The sequence below is a fragment of the Hyla sarda genome, chromosome 1 (assembly GCF_029499605.1).
Source record: "Hyla sarda isolate aHylSar1 chromosome 1, aHylSar1.hap1, whole genome shotgun sequence".
NCBI classification, from domain to species: Eukaryota; Metazoa; Chordata; class Amphibia; order Anura; family Hylidae; genus Hyla; species Hyla sarda.
In genome coordinates, this window is record NC_079189.1 from 497,863,381 (window position 1) to 497,885,350 (window position 21,970).

Genomic DNA, 21,970 nt, shown 5'->3' on the forward strand with positions numbered 1-21,970 from the left:
AATAACTTTTGACATGTTTCTTCTGAGTGTATCACTTCTGAGACCCACTGTGATCATGAGTTATAAGCCAAGGAGGTGCGTACCAGCATGCTCCACTTCCCCCTCCATAAGTCTATGCAGAGAAAAGTTTGAATTTGACAGCTGGGGAGAGAGGCATGTGCTCTTGCCTGTAACTCGAGATCGCAGCGAGAGTCTGGAGTGAGACCAAGTACGATTTTAACTTTTGCCATATCTGGGCACCATGTGAAAAGTTGTTTTAAATTATAGTTATGCTTCAGGCTGACCGGTCACAAACTTTTTTGTCCATCTTTATTCCAGACAGACGTACTTTTTGATCCCCTTTACTTACTTAATAAAAGGTATGACCATGAAAAACTTGTTTGGAGCCAGACCTAGCTTGGATTTGGGGGTCATATCATTTTTATGGCAGGGCAGTTTTTCAATTGGAAACCACTCAATGTTCTAAAGGAAAAGGAAAACACTAGCATTAGACACTGGAATTTGGTTTCAGTTTACCTTTACAGTCATGGCCATAAATGTTGGCACCCCTGAAATTTTTCAAGAAAATGAAGTATTTCTCACAGAAAAGGATTGCAGTAACACATGTTTTGCTATACACATGTTTATTCCCTTTGTGTGTATTGTAACTAAACCAAAAAAAGGAGGAAAAAAAAAAACATTTGGACATAATGTCACACCAAACTCCAAAAATGGTCTGGACAAAATGATTGGCACCCTTAACTAAATATTTGATTGCACACCCTTTAGAAAAAAATAACTGAATTCAGTTGCTTCCTATAACCATTAATAAGCTTCTTACACCTCTCAGCCGGAATTTTGGACCACTCTTCCTTTGCAAACTGCTCCAGGTCTCTCTTATAGGAAGGGTACCTTTTCCCAACAGCAATTTTAAGATTTCTCCACAGGTGTTCAATAGGATTTACATCTGGATTCATTGCTGGCCACTTCAGAACTCTTCAGCACTTTGTTGCCATAAATTTCTGGGTGCTTTTTGATGCTGTTTGGGGTCATTGTCCTGCTGGAAGACCCAAGATCTCATACACAAACCCAGCTTTCTGACACTGGGCTGTACAGTGCAACCCAAAATCCATTGGTAATCCCCAGATTCCATGATATCTTGCACACATTCAAGACACCCAGTGCCAGAGGCAGCAAAACAACCCCAAAACATCATTGAACCTCCGCCATATTTCACTGTAGGTACTGTGTTCTTTTCTTTGTAGGCCTCATTCCATTTTCAGTTAACAGTAGAATGATGTGCTTTACCAAAAATCTCGATCTTGGTCTCATCTGTCCATAAGACGTTTTTTCCAGAAGGATTTTGGCTTACTCAAGTTCATTTTGGTAAAATGTAGTCTTGCCTTTTTATGTCTCTGTGTCAGCAGTGGGGTCCTCCTGGGTCTCCTGCCATAGCGTTTTATTTCATTTAAATGTTGACGGATAGTTTGCGCTGACACTGATGCTTCCTGAGCCTGCAGGACAGCTTTGGAACTTGTTTGGGGCTGCTTATCCACCTTGAGATTGTTGATATGTTTCCCCAAGTTTGGTTCTCCTGTCCTCCAACAGTTCTCTTCTCCTCTTTCTGTTGTCCATGCTTAGTGTGGCACACAGACACACAATGCAAAGACTAAGTGAACTTCTCTCCTTTTTATCTGCTTTCAGGTGTGATTTTTATATTGCCCACACCTTTTACTTGCCCCAGGTGAGTTTAAAAGGAGGATCACGTGCTTGAAACAATCTTATTTTTCCACAATTTTGAAAGGGTGCCAATAATTTTTCCAGACCATTTTTGGAGTTTGCTGTGACATTATGTCCAATTAGCTTTTTTTCCCCCTCCTTTTTTGGTTTAGTTCCAATAGACACAAAGGAAATAAAACATGTGTACAGCAAAACATGTGTTACTGCAATCCTTTTCTGTGAGAAATACTTCATTTTCTTGAAAAATTTCAGGGGTGCCATCATTTACAGCCATGACTGTATCCATATGCCGGCATTATCCAAACAAAAAAATCAAAGCACATTATCAACATATAGAGACATGCCAAACGTTTTTATCGCCCAAGGTCTAGGCCACACAATTCACTCCCTACTTTGTCTATGAGACCTGTACAGTTCCATAGAATTATATTTTGGTTCCATCCAGATAACTAAACACAGATCCAGGAGAGAACATGCTAAGCCCCTACACTTCTCCCTGCTCATTCTTGTGTTTGGTCAGAGTCTAACCGCAACTGCTCAAAACTTTTGATATGTCTCTACAACATATCAAAAGGTTTTTTTTATTTTCATGACAGCGTCCATTTGAAAAAAAAACACAGGAGATTTTATTTTATATTTTATATATATATATATATATATATATATATATATATATATATATATATATATATATATATACACATACACATATTCATAAAGAGTGATAAAGTTAATAAACACAGATATTCAAACAGACTTACTCTGATTTCTCTTCTTGTTTTTGGATTAAATTTTGTGTCCTTTGAGACACCCGGAATGATATAAAGGCGAGCTAACTGGTCATTGATCCTTAGCTCAATGTAATCATTATTGCACATACGATCTTTAATGTCAAAGCCCGTCTCTTCAAGGACCTGAAAATCAATGAACAAATCGGCATCTGGTTAGAATGAGAAAAAACTACAACCTCAAGTTATGAACAGAGAAGGAGACAAAATATAAGATAATACAGTAGTCAGAAATAATGGTAAGAGCACATGGTAAGGGTGCTCTAGATCGCTCAAATCTTAAACTGCTAAATGCCAGGCACCATAAATGTACAGCACCAAGATCATAGAAACACAGCAGATAATTACCGATTGTACAATCCATGTAGTGTAAGCAAAAGTAGATGGATTGTATAAGCATAAAGAGATACACTTAAAAGGATTTAAAAAAATATATATATATGTATATACTATACATTGTAAAAACATACCTCATAGCTTCGATCACGCAGGAAACAGCTGTCCAAACCAAACAACCTCTTTCTAGAACCACCTCAGGAACATTTTTTTTTCTTTGATAGTAATTTTGATTGTTTAACCCGTTAAGGATGCTGGGCGCCCCAGTTTCAAAGTTCTTAAAGACTGAGGGCGTATGAATACGCCCGTGGGAATTCTGGTCCCCGCCAGGCAGGGACCTGACCGGAATGTCCCCCTATGTAGGCAATCGCCGGTCAATTCAGACCGGCGATTTTCGGCTATTCCATTCCCCGCCGCTTGCCGGGAGGGGACCGGAGCGGGATGCCTTCTGAAATAATTCAGCAGGCATCCCGGCAGTGTGCCAAGGGGGATCCTGAGGATCCCCATATCGGCGATCGCTGCAGATCGCAGATAAATACTAACTGGCAGTCTGCGGCGGTTCTTTGTTATCTGGGTCACGTGTGACCCAATGACCCGGATAATGATGATCGGTGATTTAATATACACCACCAATCAGCATCAGTACAGTACTGGGGGGCGGCACTGTTGCCACCCCCCCCGTACAGCAGTGATTGGGTGGCCGTAGTGACCGCACCAATCACTGCAGTATGGGGAGGGGGAGGTGGGTGCAGGAGCACTCTGCTACGTTCTGCCCACCATTCTTCAGTGATCTGGTGTGCAGGACGAAGTCCCGTGCTGCCTTCTCTCCCTCATACACTAAAGTGTTAAAAAGCGCCCCATTGCCCCCTTTCTGTGGCCCCTTGGCACAGAAAGCAGTCAGGGAAAGCATTAGATTAGGTAGGGGTTAAAAAAAAAAGGTTTTATTTGGCATACCGTCTGTAGGTGTCCGTGGGTCCGGAGCACCTTTAGCTGCCTGACCCCGGCCCTACAGGGTAACTGTGGTCTGCCCCCAGCGTATTCTTGGGGGCACAGACAGTTTTTTTACTAAATGTGTGGCGGGCCCTCTTAGCTATAAAAGAGTGGTCCACCACCTTTAGCTAAAGCCAAAACGCCACTGATCAGTCCTTTAGTACTGATCAGCGTTTCTTTGTGGTGAAGGCGCTTTTTCAGGGATTGAAGCTTCTTTTGTATTTTATTTTTTGCACCTATAGGCGGTCCGTGCAACCAGTGGCAGGCCTGTGCTGTGTGGACGGACCGTACCCGTTTGTGTGGCCTGTCCCACCGCTGTCCGTGATTTATCACTGATTAGCGGTTTTCTTTGGGTTCAAGCGTGTGCTTTTTTCGGGTTTTAAAGGGGTTGTGCGCTGCCCTGCAGTTCGAAGCTCCGCTCACAGCGTCCGGAAGTTCATTACTCCGAACGCTGTGTGCGGGCTTACGTGTTCGCAGCCGCCGGGCGTGACGTCACGCCCGGCCCCTTCGTGACGTCTCACCCGCCCCCTCAACGAAAGTCTATGAGAAGGGGGCGCGACTGCTGTCACGCCTCCTTCCCATAGACTTCAGTAGAGGGGGCGGGCGTGACGTCACGAGGGGGCGAGAGAGACGTCACGAAGGGGACGGAAGTGACGTCACGCCCGGCGGCTGCGAACACGGAAGCCCGCACACAGCGTTCGGAGTAATTTTAACTTTAGGACGCTGTGAGCGGAGCTCCGAACTGCAGGGCAGCGCACAACCCCTTTAATCTTTTTTATTTTTCAGGTTTTTTTTTGTGGGGGGTCTGTGTACGTGCCATCAGCTACTGTTCTGGGCTGCGTGGCCAGACCCCCCACTGACTTATGCCCCCCCTGCTGCCACCAAGTGCTAATCAGTGTGCACACCACTGATTAGGTAAACACTTTTTTGCACTAGAAATTTTTTTTTTTTTTTAGTTTATTTTTCTTTTAATTAAATTTTATATTTTTATATTTTTGTTCTTAGGGCGGGTTAGTTAGGTTAGGGCAGGTTGGGGAGGTGGTATCGCACCACACCCCACGCAGCACACACACCAATAAAGTTTCCCCCCCACATTTATACATTTCACCCCCCCCCCCCCCAATTAGTAGGCAAACGGCCCGCAGGGCGTTTTCAGCGGAGGAGGCAAATGCCTTACTTGCCTCCTACTCTGAAAGCGCCTCAGAGGACGAGGAAGACCCCACCTTCCTCATTTCCTCGTCCTCCTCATCATCTTCTGATGATGAGCCACCAAGGCGGCGGAGACGCTGCCATGCGCAAACCTCCTCTGCTCCTGACCCTGTGCCCCATGCTAGTATGAGTCCCCCTGGCGCTCATACTAGTCAAACCTCCCAGCCAAATTTACTGGTGCCCCGTACCAGCAAACTTGTCTGGACTGAGTTTGTTGGCGACTCAGGAATCAAGATTGACATTGTCAGGTTCACTGAAATGGACTTTTTCAGTTTTTTTTTCAGTGACTACTTTGTCAATCTGATGGTTGACCCGACGAACCCGTACGCCCAACAGTTCGTTGCCGTAAACCCGGCTCATTTTTAGCTAGACCCAATGAGTGGTTCCCAGTCAATGCAGCCGAAACGAGGACATTTTGGGGCCTCGTGCTGCATATGGGTCTAGTTAAAAAAAAAAAACAGTGTCAGACAATACTGGAGTGGGGACGTCCTTTACCAGACCCCACTCTACAGTATGGCCATGGCACGTCCCTGGCCATTCGGAAATGTTTGTATTATGCTGATAATGCGGCATGTCCCCCATCCAAATTTTGGGAGGCCTATGTCGCGGGCGGGAGGTCGCTATTGAGGAGTTTCTCATCAGCTTTAAAGGGGAGACTCAGCTTCCGGTAATACATCCCAACCAAGCGAGCGAAGGAACACTTCCAAGTTTATGGTGTATAAGGGACAAGATTCCCATATTGAACCCCCAGAATGTGCCCCCACTCTGGGTGCTAGCGGGTAAATCGTTTGGGGCCTTTTGAACCCATTGCTAGATAAAGGTTACCACCTTTACGTGATTAACTTTTATACTAGTATCCCTCTCTTCACATCCCTCCCTGCCATATCCACGGTTGCTTGTGGGACAAAACCCCTGATTTCCCCCCCCCCCCAAAAAAAATGGGTCATGGGACACAGCATTGGGGGTTTGCAGTTGCCTCAAATGCGCAGCGCTCTCTCCCCACCTGAGCAGGGTGCGCATTTAAGGTAACAAAATAGGGACGACCACACACATCACATTCTAAGAGTGATGATTCAGAGCATAGGGTTTGGGGCGGGCATCATTTTTTGGCTACGCTCTGGGTCATCATTCTGGGAATTGGCATATCAGTATTAAAATTGCAATTTTCATCCCCCCCCCCCCCCCCCCCAGTACCCGTCTGTTCCAAATGTCCACTTCACCCCTATACACCTTCCCTAGGGGGTGTACTGTTTGTAATAAGCTTACATGTGGGTGTTCCTTTTTTGTATTTTCCTCTGAATGTATCTAACTGTTAGGTCCGTAACAAACAACGGCCTCAAATGCGCAGAGTTGTCACTGAGCTCTGTCATATTTCCAGGTGACAATTCGGAGTCACATGTTAGTTTTTCCCAGAAAGATGAAGCAGAGCATAGGTTGAAAATTGCAATTTTCAAAAGCTACCCTTCATCCATTACTGGAAAATTAATTTAGGGAACACCCATGCGTTCAAAATGTCCTCTTTACCCCTATACCCATTCCTTAGGGTGGGTACTTTCTGTAATGGTGTCAAATGTGGGCATTTCATTTTTGTATTTTCCTCTGAATGTATGTAACCGTCAGCTACTGATATGCCACAGGCAAATACAAACTGACCTCTATGACTTCTGAGCCTTGTTGTGCGCCTGCCCAGCATGTTACCCCATATGTGGATGTGTTTCCCTAGTCAGGAGAAAAAGCCCTCCAAAATTTGTAACCCAATTTCTCCAATTACCCTTTGTGAAAATTTTAGAAATTGGGCAACCCCAGCATTTTAGTGTAAAAAAAAAAAAGTTTCATTTTACGGCCCACTGTTCAAAAAACCTGTGAGGTACAAGTACTCACTGTACCCCTTGTTACCTTCCTTGAGGGATTAGTTTTAAAATTGTGGTCACTTGTCGGGGTTTTTTTTTTTTTTAGATTTTATGTCAGAACCTCAACCATTGCAGTGCAAAGCACCACTTTAGGGCCTCAAACCTCATCGTGCTGTCTCACACCTAAGCCCTGTTTTGCACCCTCATAGTGCTTTACCGCCATATATGAAGTATATCCTTATTCTGGAGAAATTGGGCTACAAATTTTGTGGAGCTTTTTTTCTCTTACTACTTGTGAAACAAAAAAAAATTTTGGTTAATACCAGCAATTTAGTATAAAAAATCTAATTTTTCACTTTTACGGCCCACTGTTCAAAAAACCTGTGAGGTGTAAGTACTCACTGTAACCCTTGTTACATTTCAGGAGGGGTCTAGTTTCCAAAATGCTGTTACATGTGGGGGGTTTCTGCTGCTCTGGCATCATGGGAGGTTTGAAAATGCACATGACCCCTGACCTCAATTTCAGCAAAATTCTCTCTCAAAAAGACTAATGGTAGAGACCTGTAGTGCGCCAGCAGAGCACTTAACATCCACATATGGGGCATTTTCTTAATCGGGAGAAATTGGGCTTCAAATTTTGGGGTCCATTTTCTCCTATTAATGTGAAAATGAAAAATTTGGAGTAACACCATTTTAGTGTTAAAATTTTCCATTTACACGTCCAACCTCAATGCAAAGTAGTCAAACACCTGTGAGGTGGTAAGGCTCACTATACGCCTTGTTACGTTCCTTAAGAGGTGTAGTTTCCAAAATAGTATGCCATTGTTTTTTTTTTTTTTGGCTGTTCTGGCACTATGGGGGGTTCCTAAATGCAACATGGCCCCTAAAAACCATGACCGCAAAATTTGTTTTAAAAAATCCCACAGTTGCTCTTTCCCTCGTCATGTGAGCCCACAGAGCACTTTATGTCAACATATGAGGTATTTCCATACTCAAAATTGGGCTACAAATTCTGGGGGGCTTTTTCAACTACTACCACTTTTAAAAATGACTCTACAAGAACATGCGAGTGTAAAAAAATGCAGATTAAAATTTTTCTCCTCCACTTTGCTGCTCTTCTTGTGAAACACCTAAAAGGGTTAAACTTTCTGAATGTCATATTGAATACTTTGAGGGGTGTAATTTTTATAATGGGGTCATTTATAGGGTATTTCTCACAGAAAGGCCCCTCAAATCCACTTCATACTTAACTGGTCCCTGAAAAATTCTGATTTTGAAATTTTCGTGAAAATTTTGAAAAATTGATGCTATACTTTGAAGCCCTCTAATGTCTTCAAAAGGTAAAAACATGTGAACTTTGTGATGTCAACATAAAGTAGACATATTGTATTTGTCACTCAATATAAAGTTTATTTGGAATATCCATTTTCCTTACAAGCAGAGAGTTTCAAAGTTAGAAAAATGCAAACATTGATGCAAGTATCAACAAAAATTTACCACTAACAAAGTAGAATAGGTCACGAAAAAACTATCTTGGAATCAGAATAATTGGTAAAAACATCCCAGAGTTATTAATGCTTAAAGTGACAGTGGTCAGAATTGCAAAAAAGGGCTCAGTCCTTAAGGTGAAAAAGGGTTCAGTCCTTAAGGGGTTAAATAGAAGCACCAATAGTTTTCTTACCAGTGGCTTCATTTTTCAGTTGTCCCCAAGCCGTCAGCCCCCATGATATGTGCTTTGACTGCCTGAGTGTTTACTGTGTGGGCTGGAAATCAGCCTTTCTATGCATCTTTATGAATTGGATGGTCCAGCTGATCCATCTAAACATGGCTTGTGTTATACATGTAGCAGTATTTATCCCCTTAAAGGGGTAGTCCGCCCCTAGACATCTTATCCCCTATCCAAAGGATAGGGGATAAGATGTCAGATCGCCGCGGTCCCGCTGCTGGGGAGCCCCGGGATCCCCGCTGCGGCATCGTGCTATCATTACAGCACAGAGAGAGTTCGCTCTGTGCATAATGACGGGCTATACGGGGGACGGAGCAGCGTGACGTCATGGCGCCGCCCCTTGTGACATCATGGCCCGTCCCCTTAATGCAAGTCTATGGGAGGGGGCGTGACGAACACCACGCCCCCTCCCATAGGCTTGTATTGAAAGGGGCGGGCCGTGACGATGCTCAGGCCCCTGTACTGCCCATCATTACGTGCAAAGTGAACTCGCTCTGTGCTGTAATGATAGCGCAGTGCTGCAGCGGGGATCCCAGGGGTCCCCAGCAGCAGGACTGCGGCGATCTGACATCTTATCCCCTATCCTTTGGATAGGGGATAAGATGTCTAGGGGCGGAGTACCCCTTTAAGGACACAGCACATTTTGGCCTTAAAGGGGTACTCCGGCGCTAAGACATCTTATCCCCTATCCAAAGGATAGGGGATAAGATGCCTGATTGCGGGAGTCCCGCCGCTGGGGCCCCCTATGATCTTGCACGCAGTTCCCAGTTATAATCATTCCCAATCGCTCCGGGTCCGATTACTGGCGATCACGGGGACGGAGCATAGTGACGTCACAGCTCCGCCCCCGTGTGACATCACGCTCCGCCCCCTCAATGCAAGCCTATGGGAGGGGGTGTGAAAGCTGTAATGCCCCTCCAATAGACTTGCATTGAGGGGACGGAGCGTGACGTCACACGGGGGCGAGATGGACTCAGCCTGAGGACCTCCAGCGGTTCCGGAAGCCGCTAAAGGTGGGTGCTGCATGGTAGATCCCGCAGTCTGACATCTTATCCCCTATCCTTTGGATAGGGGATAAGATGTCTAGAGGCGGAGTACCGCTTTAAGGACACAGCCAATTTTATTTTTGCCTTTTCATTTTTTACTCTTATAATTCTATCCACAGATCCATATGAGGGCTTGTTTTTTGTGCGACCCATTGTCCTTCCTAATTAAATCAATAATGTTACCATAATGTATGGTGCAACCAAAAAAATATTTTTTGTGTGGGGAAATTGAGAAGAAAACCACAATTTTGCAAATTTTGGAAGGTTTTGTTTTCACGCTGTACACTTTATGGTGAAAATAACATGTTTCCTTTATTCTGTGGGTCAATACGATTAAAATTATACCAATGATAACATACTTTATTATTGTGCTGCTTTAAAAAAGAAAAATCGCAAAACTTTTTATCCCCTTAAGGCCCACGGGTGTACAGGTACGCCCTGACGTCCTGGGACTTAAGGATCAAGGGCGTACCTGTACGCTCATGGGAATTTCGGTCCCCGGAGCGGGATGCCTGAAACCATTCAGCAGGCATCCCATGCAAATGCCTTCAGATGTTGTAGAACTACAACTCCCAGCATGCCTGGACAGTCTCGGCATGCTGGGAGCTGTAGTTTTTCAACATCTGGAGTGCTACAGTTTGGAGACTACTATACAGTCGTGTCCAAACTGTAGCCCTCCAGATGTTGCAAAACTACAATTCAAAGCATAAAGCATGCCGAGACTGTCCAGGCATGCTGGGAGTTGTAGTTCGGCAACAACTGACCCTTCAGATGTTGCCGAACTACAATTCCCAACATGCTTGGGCAGTCTGGGCATGCTTGGAGTTGAAATTTTACAACATCTGGAGGGTTACAGTTTGGACACCACTATAAAGTGGTCTCCAAACTGTTATCCTCCAGTTGCTGCATAACTGCAACTCCCAAAATGCCCTTCGGTTGTCTGGGCATGCTGAGAGTTATAGTTTTGTAATAAATGGAGGCACACTGGTTAGGAAACATTGTCTGTTACCCAACTCAGTGTTTCGTAACAAGTGTGCCTCCAGCTGTTGCAGACTACAAATCCCAGCATGCACTGACAGTACATGCTGGGAGTTTTACAACATCTGGAGGCACACTGTTTGCGAAACACTTTTAAGTAACAAACTCTCAATGTTTTGTAACCAGTGTTCCTCCAGCTGTTGCATAACTACAACCCCCAGCATGCACGGACAGCCAAAGGGCATACTGGGAGTTGTAGTTTTGCGACAGCTGGATGTTTGCGCGTCCCCCCCACAAGTGAATGCACAGGGAACATTCACACGGGCAGGGTTTTCTGTGAGTTTATCGCAGCAAGTTTGAGCTGTGGCAAATTTTCCGCTGCAGCTCAAACTCCCAGCGGGAAGCTCGCTGCAAACCCCCGTCTGTGTAATTGTACCCTAAAAATACTACACTACAATAACACAAAATAAAAAGTAGAACACTAAATATATACATACCCTAGCCCCCCCAAATAAAAATTAAAAACGTCTGGTACAGCACTGTTTCCAAAATAGAGCTTCCAACTATTGCAAAACAACAACTCCTAGTATTACCGGCCAGCCAATGACTGTCCAGGCATGCTATGAGTTTTGAAACAGCTGGAGCCACCCTGTTTGGGAAACACTGCCGTAGGGTAATTTTGGTATCGGAAGCAAGTTTAATTCTTGCATCCGGGTCCATCCCTATGCAAATCCTTAATATAGGCATCAAATGCGCATGGCGCTCTCACTTCGTAGCCCTGTCGTATTCCAAGGCAACAGTTTAGGGCCACATATGGTGTTAGTAAAAGAAAAAAAAATATTTGTAACGCAATTTCTCCTAAATACGGAAATACCCAATATGTGGACGTAAAATGCTCTGCGGGCGCACAACAAGGCTCAGGAGTGAGAGCGCCATCTACATTTGAGGTGATTTGCACAGGGGTGGCTGATCATTACAGCAGTTCTGACAAACGGGGAAAAAAATAAGAAAGATAAACATCCACATGTGACCCCATTTTGGTAACTACATCCCTCACTGAACGTAACAAGGGGTATAGTGAGCCTTAAAACCCCACAGGTGTTGAAGAATTTTCGTTAAAGTTGGACATGAATATGAAATTGTTTTATTTTTTCACTAAAATACTGGTGTTATCCCAAATTTTTCATTTTCACAAGGGGTAATAGGATAAAAGCTCCCCAAAATTTGTAACACCATTTCTTCTGAGTATATAAATACCCCATGTGTAGAAGTAAAGTGCTCTGCGGGCGAACTACAATGCTCAGAAGAGAAGGAGCGCCATTTGGCTTTGGAGAGAGAATGTGTCTGGAATTGAAGGCCATGTGCGTTTACAAAGCCCCCATGATGCCAGAACAGTAGACCCCCCCAAATGTGACCATTTAGAAAACTACACCCCTCATGTAATGTAATAAGGGGAGCAGTGAGCATTTACACCCCCACAGGTGTCTGACAGATTTTTTTATACAGTGGTCTATGGCAAATATAATTTTTTATTTGCACAGCCCACTGTTCCAAAGATCTGTTAAATGCCAGTGGGGTGTAAATGCTCACTGCACCCCTTATTAAATTCTGTGAGGGGTGTAATTTCCGAAGTAGGGTCACATGTGGGGGGTTCCACTGTTCTGGCACCATGGGGGCTTTTGTAAACGCACACGGCCCCTAACTTCCATTCCAAACAAATTCTCTCTCTAAAAGCTCAATGGCGCTCCTTCTCTTCTGAGCAGTGTAGTTCACCCACAGAGCACTTGATGTCCACATATGGGGTATTTCCATACTCAGAAGAAAGGGGGTTACAAATTTTAGGAGGTTTTTTTCTCCTATTACCTGTTGTGAAAATGAAAAATTTGGGGTAACACCAGCATTTTAGTGAAATTATTTTTTTTTATTTACACATCCTAATTTAACGAAAAGTAGTCAGACACCTGTGGGGTTTTAAGGCTCACTGTACCCCCCCCCCCCCCCCCCCTTGCTACGTTCCTTGAGGGGTGTAGTTTCCAAAAGAGTAGTTTCCAAATTATTTATTTTTTTGCTGTTCTGGCACCATAGGGGCTTCTTAACCAATTAAACGACCACGGATGTAAATGTACGTCCTGGTTTGGCGGTACTTCGCGCACCAGGACGTACATTTACGTCCTGTGTATGACCGCAAACAACGGAGCAGTGCTTGCGTCATACACGACAGGGACCCGCCGGTAATGTCCGCCATTAACCCCTCAGATGCCGTGATCAGTACAGATCACGGCATCTGCGGTAATGTGCATGTTAAAATAGATGCGGGCGATCCGATCATCTGTAATGGCGGATGGTGGTCCCCTCACCTGCCTCTGTCCGTCTCCCGGCATCTCCTGCTCTAGTCTGAGATCGAAAAAACCAAAGCAGAAGATAGCCGATAATACTGATCAGAGCTATGCCCTATGCATAGCACTGAACAGTATTAGCAATCAAATGATTGCTATAGATAGTCCCCTATGGTGACATAAAAAGTGTGTGTAAAAAAAAAAATAATAATTTGAAAATGTTAAAAATAAAATTTAAAAATAGGCATCTATGTAAATGCTCAAGGCCCTTAACTGCACTCCTGCTCTTCTGAGACCTGGTGTGCACCCGCAGAGCAGTTTACATCCTAATATGAGGTATGTCCCTACTCCAAAGAAATGTATTCACAAATTTACTGTGACATTTTCTCCTATTACCACTTGTGAAAATGAAAAAATTTTAGTGTAAAAAAATCAAAATATTCCTTTTTACATTCCACTTTAATGAACATTTATCAAACACCTGTGAATTGTAAAGGCTCACTGTACTGCTTGTTACGTTCCTTGAGGAGTGTAGTTTCCAAAATAGTATGCCATGTGTTTTTTTTTTTTTGCTGTTCTGGCACCATAGGGGCTTCCTAAATGGGACATGCCCCCCAAAAACCATTTCGGCAAAATTTGCTTTCCAAAACCAAATGTGACTCCTTCTCTTCTGAGTAGAGATGAGCGAACTTACAGTAAATTTGATTCATTACGAACTTCTTGGCTCGGCAGTTGATGACTTATCCTGCGTAAATTAGTTCAGCCTTCAGGTGCTCTGGTGGGCTGGAAAAGGTGGATACATTCCTAGGAAAGAGTCTCCTAGGACTGTATCACCCTTTTACAGCCCACCGGAGCACCTGAAAGCTTGTGACGAATCGAATTTACTGTAAGTTCGCTCATCTCTACTTCTGAGCATTGTAGAGCACCCACAGTGCACTTGACGTCCACACATGGGGTATTTTCATACTTAGAAGAGATGGGTTACAAATTTTGGGGGGCATTTTCTCCTATTACCCCTTGTAAAAATGTAAAATTTGGGGGAAAACCAGCATTTTAGTGAAAAAAAAAAGTTAATTAACACATCCAACTTAAACAAAAAGTCTTCAAACACCTGTGGGGTATTAAGGCTCACTATACTGCTTGTTACGTTCCTTGAGGGGTGCAGTATTCAAAATAGTATGCCATGTGTTTTTTTGTTTTTTCTGTTCTGGCACCATAAGGGCTTTCTAAATGTGATATGAACCCAAAAACCATTTCAGAAAAACTCACTCTCCAAAATCCCATTGTCGCTCTTTCACTTCTGAGCCTTGTAGTGCATCCACAGAGCACTTTACATCTACATTGGGTTACAAATTTTGGGGGGGGGGGGATTTCTCTCCTTTTACCCCTAGTAAAAATTCAAAAACTGGGTCTACGAGAACATGAAAGTGTAAAAAATGAAGATTTAGAATTTTCTCCTTCACTTTGCTGCTATTCCTGTGAAACACCTAAAGGGTTAAAGGGGTTATCCAGGAAAAAAACTTTTTTATATTATATATATATATATATATATATATATATATATATATATATATATATCTATATATCTATATCTATATCTATCTCAACTGGCTCCAGAAAGTTAACCAGATTTGTAAATTACTTCTATTAAAAAATCTTAATCCTTTCAGTACTTATGAGCTGATGAAGTAGAGTTGTTCTTTTCTGTCTAAGCGCTCTCTGATGACACGTGTCTCGGGAACCACCCAGTTTAGAAGCAAATCCCCATAGCAAACCTCTTCTGTGCAGTTCCCGAGACAAGCAGAGATGTCAGCAGAGAGCACTGCTGCCAGACAGAAAACAACTCAACTTCAGCAGCTGATAATTATTTAAAGGATTAAGATTTTTTAATAGAAGTAATTTACAAATCTGGAGCCAGTTGATATATAAAAAAGAAAAAAAAAGTTTTTTCCTGCAATACCCCTTAAACACACTTACTGAATGTCATTTTGAATACTTTGGAGGTGCAGTTTTTACAATGGGGTCATTTGTGGGGTATTTCAAATATGGAGACCCCTCAAATCCACTTCAAAACTGAACTGGTACCTGAAAAATTCCGATTTTGAAAATTTTGTGGAATATTGCTGCTGAAGCCCTCTGATGTCTTCCAATAAAAAAAATGTCAACTTTATGATGCAAACATAAAGTAGACATATTGTATATGTGAATAAATATATAATGTATTTGGTATGTCTATTTTCCTTACAAGCAGAGAGCTTAAAGGTTAGAAAAATGCAAAATGTTCTAATTTTTCTTGAAATTTTGGATTTTTTCACGAAGAAATGATGTATCAGTGAAAATTTTACCACTATGTTAAAGTAGAATATGTCATGAAAAAAAATCTCAGAATCAGATTCATAAGTAATAGCATCCCAGAGTTATTATTGCTTAAAGTGACAGTGGTCAGATGTGCAAAAAACGCTCTGGTCCTTAACCCCTTAAGGACCAAAGGACGTACCGGTACGTCCTTGGTCCTGCTCTCCTGATATAACGCGGGGTTACACAGTAACCCCGCGTCATATCACGGCGGGCCCGGCGTCATAGTGAAGCCGGGACCCGCCTCTAATAGCGCGCAGTGCCGATCGCGGCGCCGCGCGCTATTAACCCTTTAGCCGCGCGCTCAGAGCTGAGCCGCGTGGCTAAAAGCGAAAGTGAAAGTTGCCGGCTAGCTCAGTCGGGCTGTTCGGGATAGCCGCAGCTAATCGCGGCATCCCGAACAGCTGACAGGACAGCGGGAGGGCCCCTACCTGCCTCCTCGCTGTCCGATCGCCGAATGACTGCTCAGTGCCTGAGATCCAGGCATGAGCAGTCATGCGGCAGAATCGTTGATCACTGGTTTCTTATGAGAAACCAGTGATCGGCATAGAAGATCAGTGTGTGCAGTGTTATAGGTCCCTATGGGAGCTATAACACTGCAAAAAAAAAGTGAAAAAAAAAGTTAATAAAGATCATTTAACTCCTCCCCTATTAAAAGTTTGAATCACCCCCCTTTTCCAATAAAAAAAAAAAAAAACACAGTGTAAATAAAAATAAACATATATGGTATCACCGCGTGCAGAAATGTCCGAATTATAAAAATATATCATTAATTAAACCGCTCGGTCAATGGCGTGCGCGCCAGATAATTCCAAAGTCCAAAATAGTGCATTTTTGGTCACTTTTTATATCATTTAAAAATTAATAAAAAGCGATCAATAAGTCCTATCAATGCAAAAATGGTACCGTTAAAAACTTCAGATCACGGCGCAAAAAATTAGCCCTCATACCGCCCCATACACGGAAAAATAAAATATAGGGGTCAGAAGATGACAATTTTAAACGTATTAATTTTCCTGCATGTAGTTATGATTTTTTCCAGAAGTCCGACAAAATCAAACCTATATAAGTAGGGTATCATTTTAATCGAATGGACCTACAGAATAAAGATAAGGTGTCATTTTTACCGAAAAATGTACAACCTAGAAACGGAAGCCCCCAAAAGTTACAAAACAGCATTTTTTTTCAATTTTGTCGCACAATGATTTTTTTTCCGTTTCACCGTATATTTTTGGGCAAAATGACTGATGTCATTACAAAGTAGAATTGGTGGCGCAAAAAATAAGCCATCCTATGGATTTTTAGGTGCAAAATTGAAAGAGTTATGATTTTTTAAAGGCAAGGAGGAAAAAACTAAAATGGAAAAACGGAAAAACACCCGGTCCTTAAGGGGTTAAGGACTGAGCGATTTCACGTTTTTTGCATTTTTGTTTTTCCTCCTTGCATTTAAAAAAATCATAACTCTTTCAATTTGGCACCTAAAAATCTGTATTACGGCTTATTTTTTGCACCACCAATTCTACTTTACAGTGACAGTCATTTTACTGAAAAATCCACGGCGAAACGGAAAAAAAATTCATTGTGCGACAAACTTGAAGAAAAAAAAATGCCATTTTGTAAATTTTGGGGGCTTCCGTTTCTACGCAGTGCATTTTTCAGTAAAAATGACACCTTATCTTTATTCTGTAGGTCCATATGGTTAAAATGATACCCTAATTGTATAGGTTTGATTTTGTATTCCTTCAGAAAAAAATCATAAATACATGCAGGAAAATGTAAACGTTTAACCCCTTAAGGACCGGGGGTTTTTCAGTTTTTGCATTTTCGTTTTTTCTTCCTTGCCTTTAAAAAATCATAACTCTTTCAATTTTGCACCTAAAAATCCATATGATGGCTTATTTTTTGCGCCACCAATTCTACTTTGTAATGACGTCAGTAATTTTGCCCAAAAATCTACGGTGAAACGGAAAAAAAAAATCATTGTGCGACAAAATTGAAAAAAAAACGCCGTTTTGTAATTTTGGGGGCTTCCGTTTCTACGTAGTACATTTTTCGGTAAAAATGACACCTTATCTTTATTCTGTAGGTCCATACGATTAAAATGATACCCTAATTATATAGGTTTGATTTTGTCGGACTTCTGGAAAAAATCATAACTACATGCAGGAAAATTAATACGTTTAAAATTGTCATCTTCTGGCCCCTATAACTTTTTTATTTTTCCGTGTATGGGGCGATATGAGGGCTCATTTTTTGCGCCGTGATCTGAAGTACGGTACCATTTTTGCATTGATAGGACTTATTGATCACTTCTTATTAATTTTTAAATGATATAAAAAGTGACCGAAAATGCACTATTTTGGACTTTGGAATTATCTGGCGCGCACGCCATTGACCGAGCGGTTTAATTAATGATATATTTTTATAATTCGGACATTTCTGCACGCGGTGATACCATATATGTTTGTTTTTATTTTTATTTACACTGTTTTTTTTTTTTTTATTGGAAAAGGGGGGTGATTCAAACTTTTAATAGGGGAGGAGTTAAATGATCTTTATTAACTTTTTTTTTCACTTTTTTTTTGCAGTGTTATAGCTCCCATTTGGACCTATAACACTGCACACACTGATCTTCATCATTGATCACTGGTTTCTCATAAGAAACCAGTGATCGACGATTCTGCCGCATGACTGCTCATGCCTGGATCTCAGGCACTGAGCAGTCATTTGGCGATCGGACAGCGAGGAGGCAGGTAGGGGCCCTCCCGCTGTCCTGTCAGCTGTTCGGGATGCCGCGATTAGCTGCGGCTATCCCGAACAGCCCGACTGAGCTAGCCGGCAACTTTCACTTTCGCTTTTAGCCACGCGGCTCAGCTCTGAGCGCGTGGCTAAAGGGTTAATAGCGATCGGCGCTGCGCGCTATTAGATGCGGGTCCCGGCTTCACTATGACGCCAGGCCCGCCGTGATATGACGCGGGGTTACTGTGTAACCCTGCGTTATATCAGGAGAGCAGGACCAAGGACGTACCGGTACGTCCTTGGTCCTTAAGGGGTTAAAATTGTCATTTTCTGAGCCCTATAAAACTTTTTTATTTTTCTGTGTTCAGGGCGCTATGTGGGCTCACTTTTTGCGCCGGGATCTGAAGTTTTTAGCGGTACCATTTTTGTTCTGATCAGACTTTTTGATCACTTTTTTTAAAAAATGCGCTATTTTGGACTTTTGAATTTTTTTGCGCGAACGCCATTGAACGTGCGGTTTTAAAAGCGGTATATTTTTATAATTTGGACAATTCCCCACGCGGTGATACCACATGTTTATTTCTATTTACACTGTTTTATTTTCTTACTAGGAAATGCCGGGTGATTTAAACTTTTAATTCAGAAGGGAATATCTGAAAGGGTTAACTTTTATTTTTATTTTTTTACACTTTTTTTTTGTGAACTCATAGCTCCTGTAGGGACCCATGAGCTCACAATGGCTGATTGCATACACAGATTGTTGCCTTGCCGTTGCATGGCAACAAGCTGTGTAATCTGCGGTTGATTTCTCCAGCCTGTAACTCAGGCATGGAGCAATCAATCAGAGCCGGGACGCCGACGGAAGAAGGTAGGGACCACCTTCTCTCCGGGAAGCTGATCGGGGCATCGCGATTTTATCCCGACGACCCCGATCAGCCTGACTGAGCAGCCGGGAAGTATTTACTTTCACTTTCGATGCGGCGCTCAGCTTTGAGCGCTGCATCAGAAGGGTAAATAGCGCGTGGCCGAACGGCTGTGAATAGGTGCTGGGACCATCCCACTATCCCCGCCGGGACCCCACGTTATAGACAGGGACCGGACTTCGGACGTAGTCATACGTCCCAAGTCCTTAAGGGGTTAAGGTTAAAATGGGCTTGGTCCTTAAGGGGTTATTAAAGGTGATTTTAGTACGTACCTGCCAGACAGTAATGGACATGCTTAGGAAGAATCCGTGCTTGTCCTGGGGCTAAATGGCTGTGTTGTGAAATTACCATAATGCTGAGGCTCTCTTTTTGTGAAATGGCTATTTCCTGTTGGAGTTCATTCTCTCAAACTACAAATCCCACAGTTCCTAGTTTGTAAGTGTGAGGTCACTTTGCTCCCTCCTGCACATCAGCCACCCCACCTATTGAAACACAAAAGAGCTACATTCCATTCAAAAGACCAGTGTTTTCTAACCAGGGTGCCTACAGCTGTTGCAAAAATAAAATTAGTTGCAGAATGGTCTCTCTCGCACCCAGCGGTTGCTCCACCTTTTGAAGCAGGACAGGCTCTCTCTGAACACCTAACTGGTGATGTCTTGTCTCGGCCGCTTTGCAACCTGGGAAAACATGAGACCTGAGAAAGTTTGTATGCTGGTAAAAATAAATTGTGGCGAATATCAGAAAAGAATTGCGAGACCACCGTCATACACAGGTACAGACGCTAGGAACTACACTAGTTCTGAACATAACTAGTTATGAACTACACTAACTTTTACAGCTTAAATCAGAGATTCAGTATCAGCAGCAGCACAAAAGGGCATACTTTCTAATCTCCTCTATTACCAGAGCAGCACCTTCTTTTAACCTGTTAAGGACCCAGGGTGTACGGGTACGTCCTGACACCCTGGTACTTAAGGACCCAGGACGTACCTGTATGTCCGTGGAAATTTCGTTCCCCGCCACGCGCCGGGCGGGGACTGGACTGGGGTGACTGCTGATATCGATCAGCAGGCACCCCGCTCAAATGCCCAGGGCAATCATTAGACGCCCCCCATGTCGGCGATCGCCGTAAATCGCTGGTGAATTCACACCGGCGATTTGCACCGATCCCACGTCATACGGGACTATGGTGACCCAGAAAATAAGGGGGATCAGGGTTGTCCAAGACACCCACGATCCCCCTGAAGGGATAGAAGTGAAGTGGCAGGGGTGCCACCCCTCCCATCCCTGCTATTGGTCGTATAGACGCGATGACCAATGGCAGATCGGGGGCTCGGGGGGTTAACTTTCGGTTTCCCCGTTCTGCCCACTCACAATAGGCAGGGCAGAACGGGGAAACCAACAGGGACCGGTGCCGAAGTCCACTTACCCATCGGCGGAGGCTGGGGGGCGCTGCTCGCCTGCGGAGATCGGCGGGCAGCGATGTCATGCGGCTGGCTCCCTGGATCCTATAGAAGCCGGTGAGTTGCCTAGCAACATCTGGAGGGCTACAGTTTGAGACCACTATACAGTGATCTCTTAACTGTAGCACTCCAGATGTTGCAAAACTGCAAATCCCAGCATGCCCGAACACCAAACAACTGTCTCAACATGCTGAGAGTTGTAGTTGTGTACCTCCAGCTGCTGCATAACTACATCTCCCAGCATGCCCTTCGGCGATCAGTACATGCTGGGAGTTGTAGTTTTGAAACAGCTGGAGGTTTGCCCCTCCATGTGAATGTACAGGGTACATTCGCACGGGCGAGTTTACAGGAAGTTTCCTGCTTGAAGTTTGAGCTGCGGCAAATTTTTAGCTGCAGCGCAAACTCCTAGCGGGAAACTTGCCGTAACCCGCCAGTGCGAATGTACCCTAAAAAAACTACCACATAAAGGGTAAAACACTACATATACAGCCCCTTACACTGTCGTTCCCCCCCCCCCCCCCCAATAAAAATGAAAAACGTATTGTATGGCAGTGTTTCCAAAACGGAGCTTCCAGCTGTTTCAAAACAACTCCCAGCATTTCCGGACAGCCACCGACTGTCCAGGCATGCTGGGAGTTTAGCAACAGCTGGAGGAACCCACTTTGGGAATCACTGGCGTAGAATACCCCTATGATACCCCTATGTCCACCCCTATGCAATCCCCAATTTAGTCCTCAAATGCGCATGGCGCTCTCTCACTTCAGAGCCCTGTCGTATTTCAAGGAAACAGTTTCGTGCCACATATGGGGTATTTCCGTACTCAGGAGAAATTGCACTACAAATTTTGGGGGACTGTCACGATCACACCCCATCGGTTCAGCTACGCCGCTAGAGAGAGTGTGATGGTGCAAGGGTTAAAGCCGCCAGACCTCTGGGTATCCACTACTAGTCCCAGCAAGTCACCAAATTAACCCTTAGATAAAACGTCACACAGTTATAATTATAATACACATATAGGATTTTAATAAATCAGGCCTTGGACCTGACAGGGACTTTTTCTCCTTTTACCCCTTATGAAAAGGAAAAGTTGTGGGCTACACCAGCCTGTTAGTGTACACTAGTTGACACTAACATGCTGGTGTTGCCCCATACTTTTTATTTTCACAAGCGTTAAAAGGAAAAAAAAAGACCCCAAAATTTGTAACGCAATTTCTCCTGAGTACGGAAATACCCCATATGTGGGTGTACAATGCTCTGCGGACACACAACAAGGCTCAGGAGTGAGAGTGCACTATTTACATTTGAGGCCTAAATTGGTGATTTGCACAGGGGGTGGCTGATTTTACAGCGGTTCTGACAAACGCAAAAAAAGAAAAATACCCACGTGACCCCATTTTGGTAACTACACCCCTCAAGGAATGTAGCAAGGGGTATAGTGAGCCTTAACATCCCACATGTGTTTTAATTAAAATTCCTCAAAGTTGGATGGAAGAAAAAAAAATAAATCACAAA

The 21,970-nt window shown here is 43.5% G+C and overlaps 1 protein-coding gene across 2 annotated transcripts in view; it reads right to left on the minus strand.

The window, feature by feature from the left end:
* DCP2 (decapping mRNA 2) overlaps positions 1–21,970 on the minus strand; it is a 76,308-nt gene that overhangs the window by 36,192 nt on the left and 18,146 nt on the right. For both annotated transcript variants that reach the window (XM_056537460.1, XM_056537459.1), the window contains exons 5-6: positions 2,481–2,633; positions 350–462 (exon numbers count right to left, since the gene is read on the minus strand). In XM_056537460.1, coding sequence (XP_056393435.1) covers positions 350–462; positions 2,481–2,633 — 266 coding nt within the window. The remainder of the gene's footprint in view (positions 1–349; positions 463–2,480; positions 2,634–21,970) is intronic.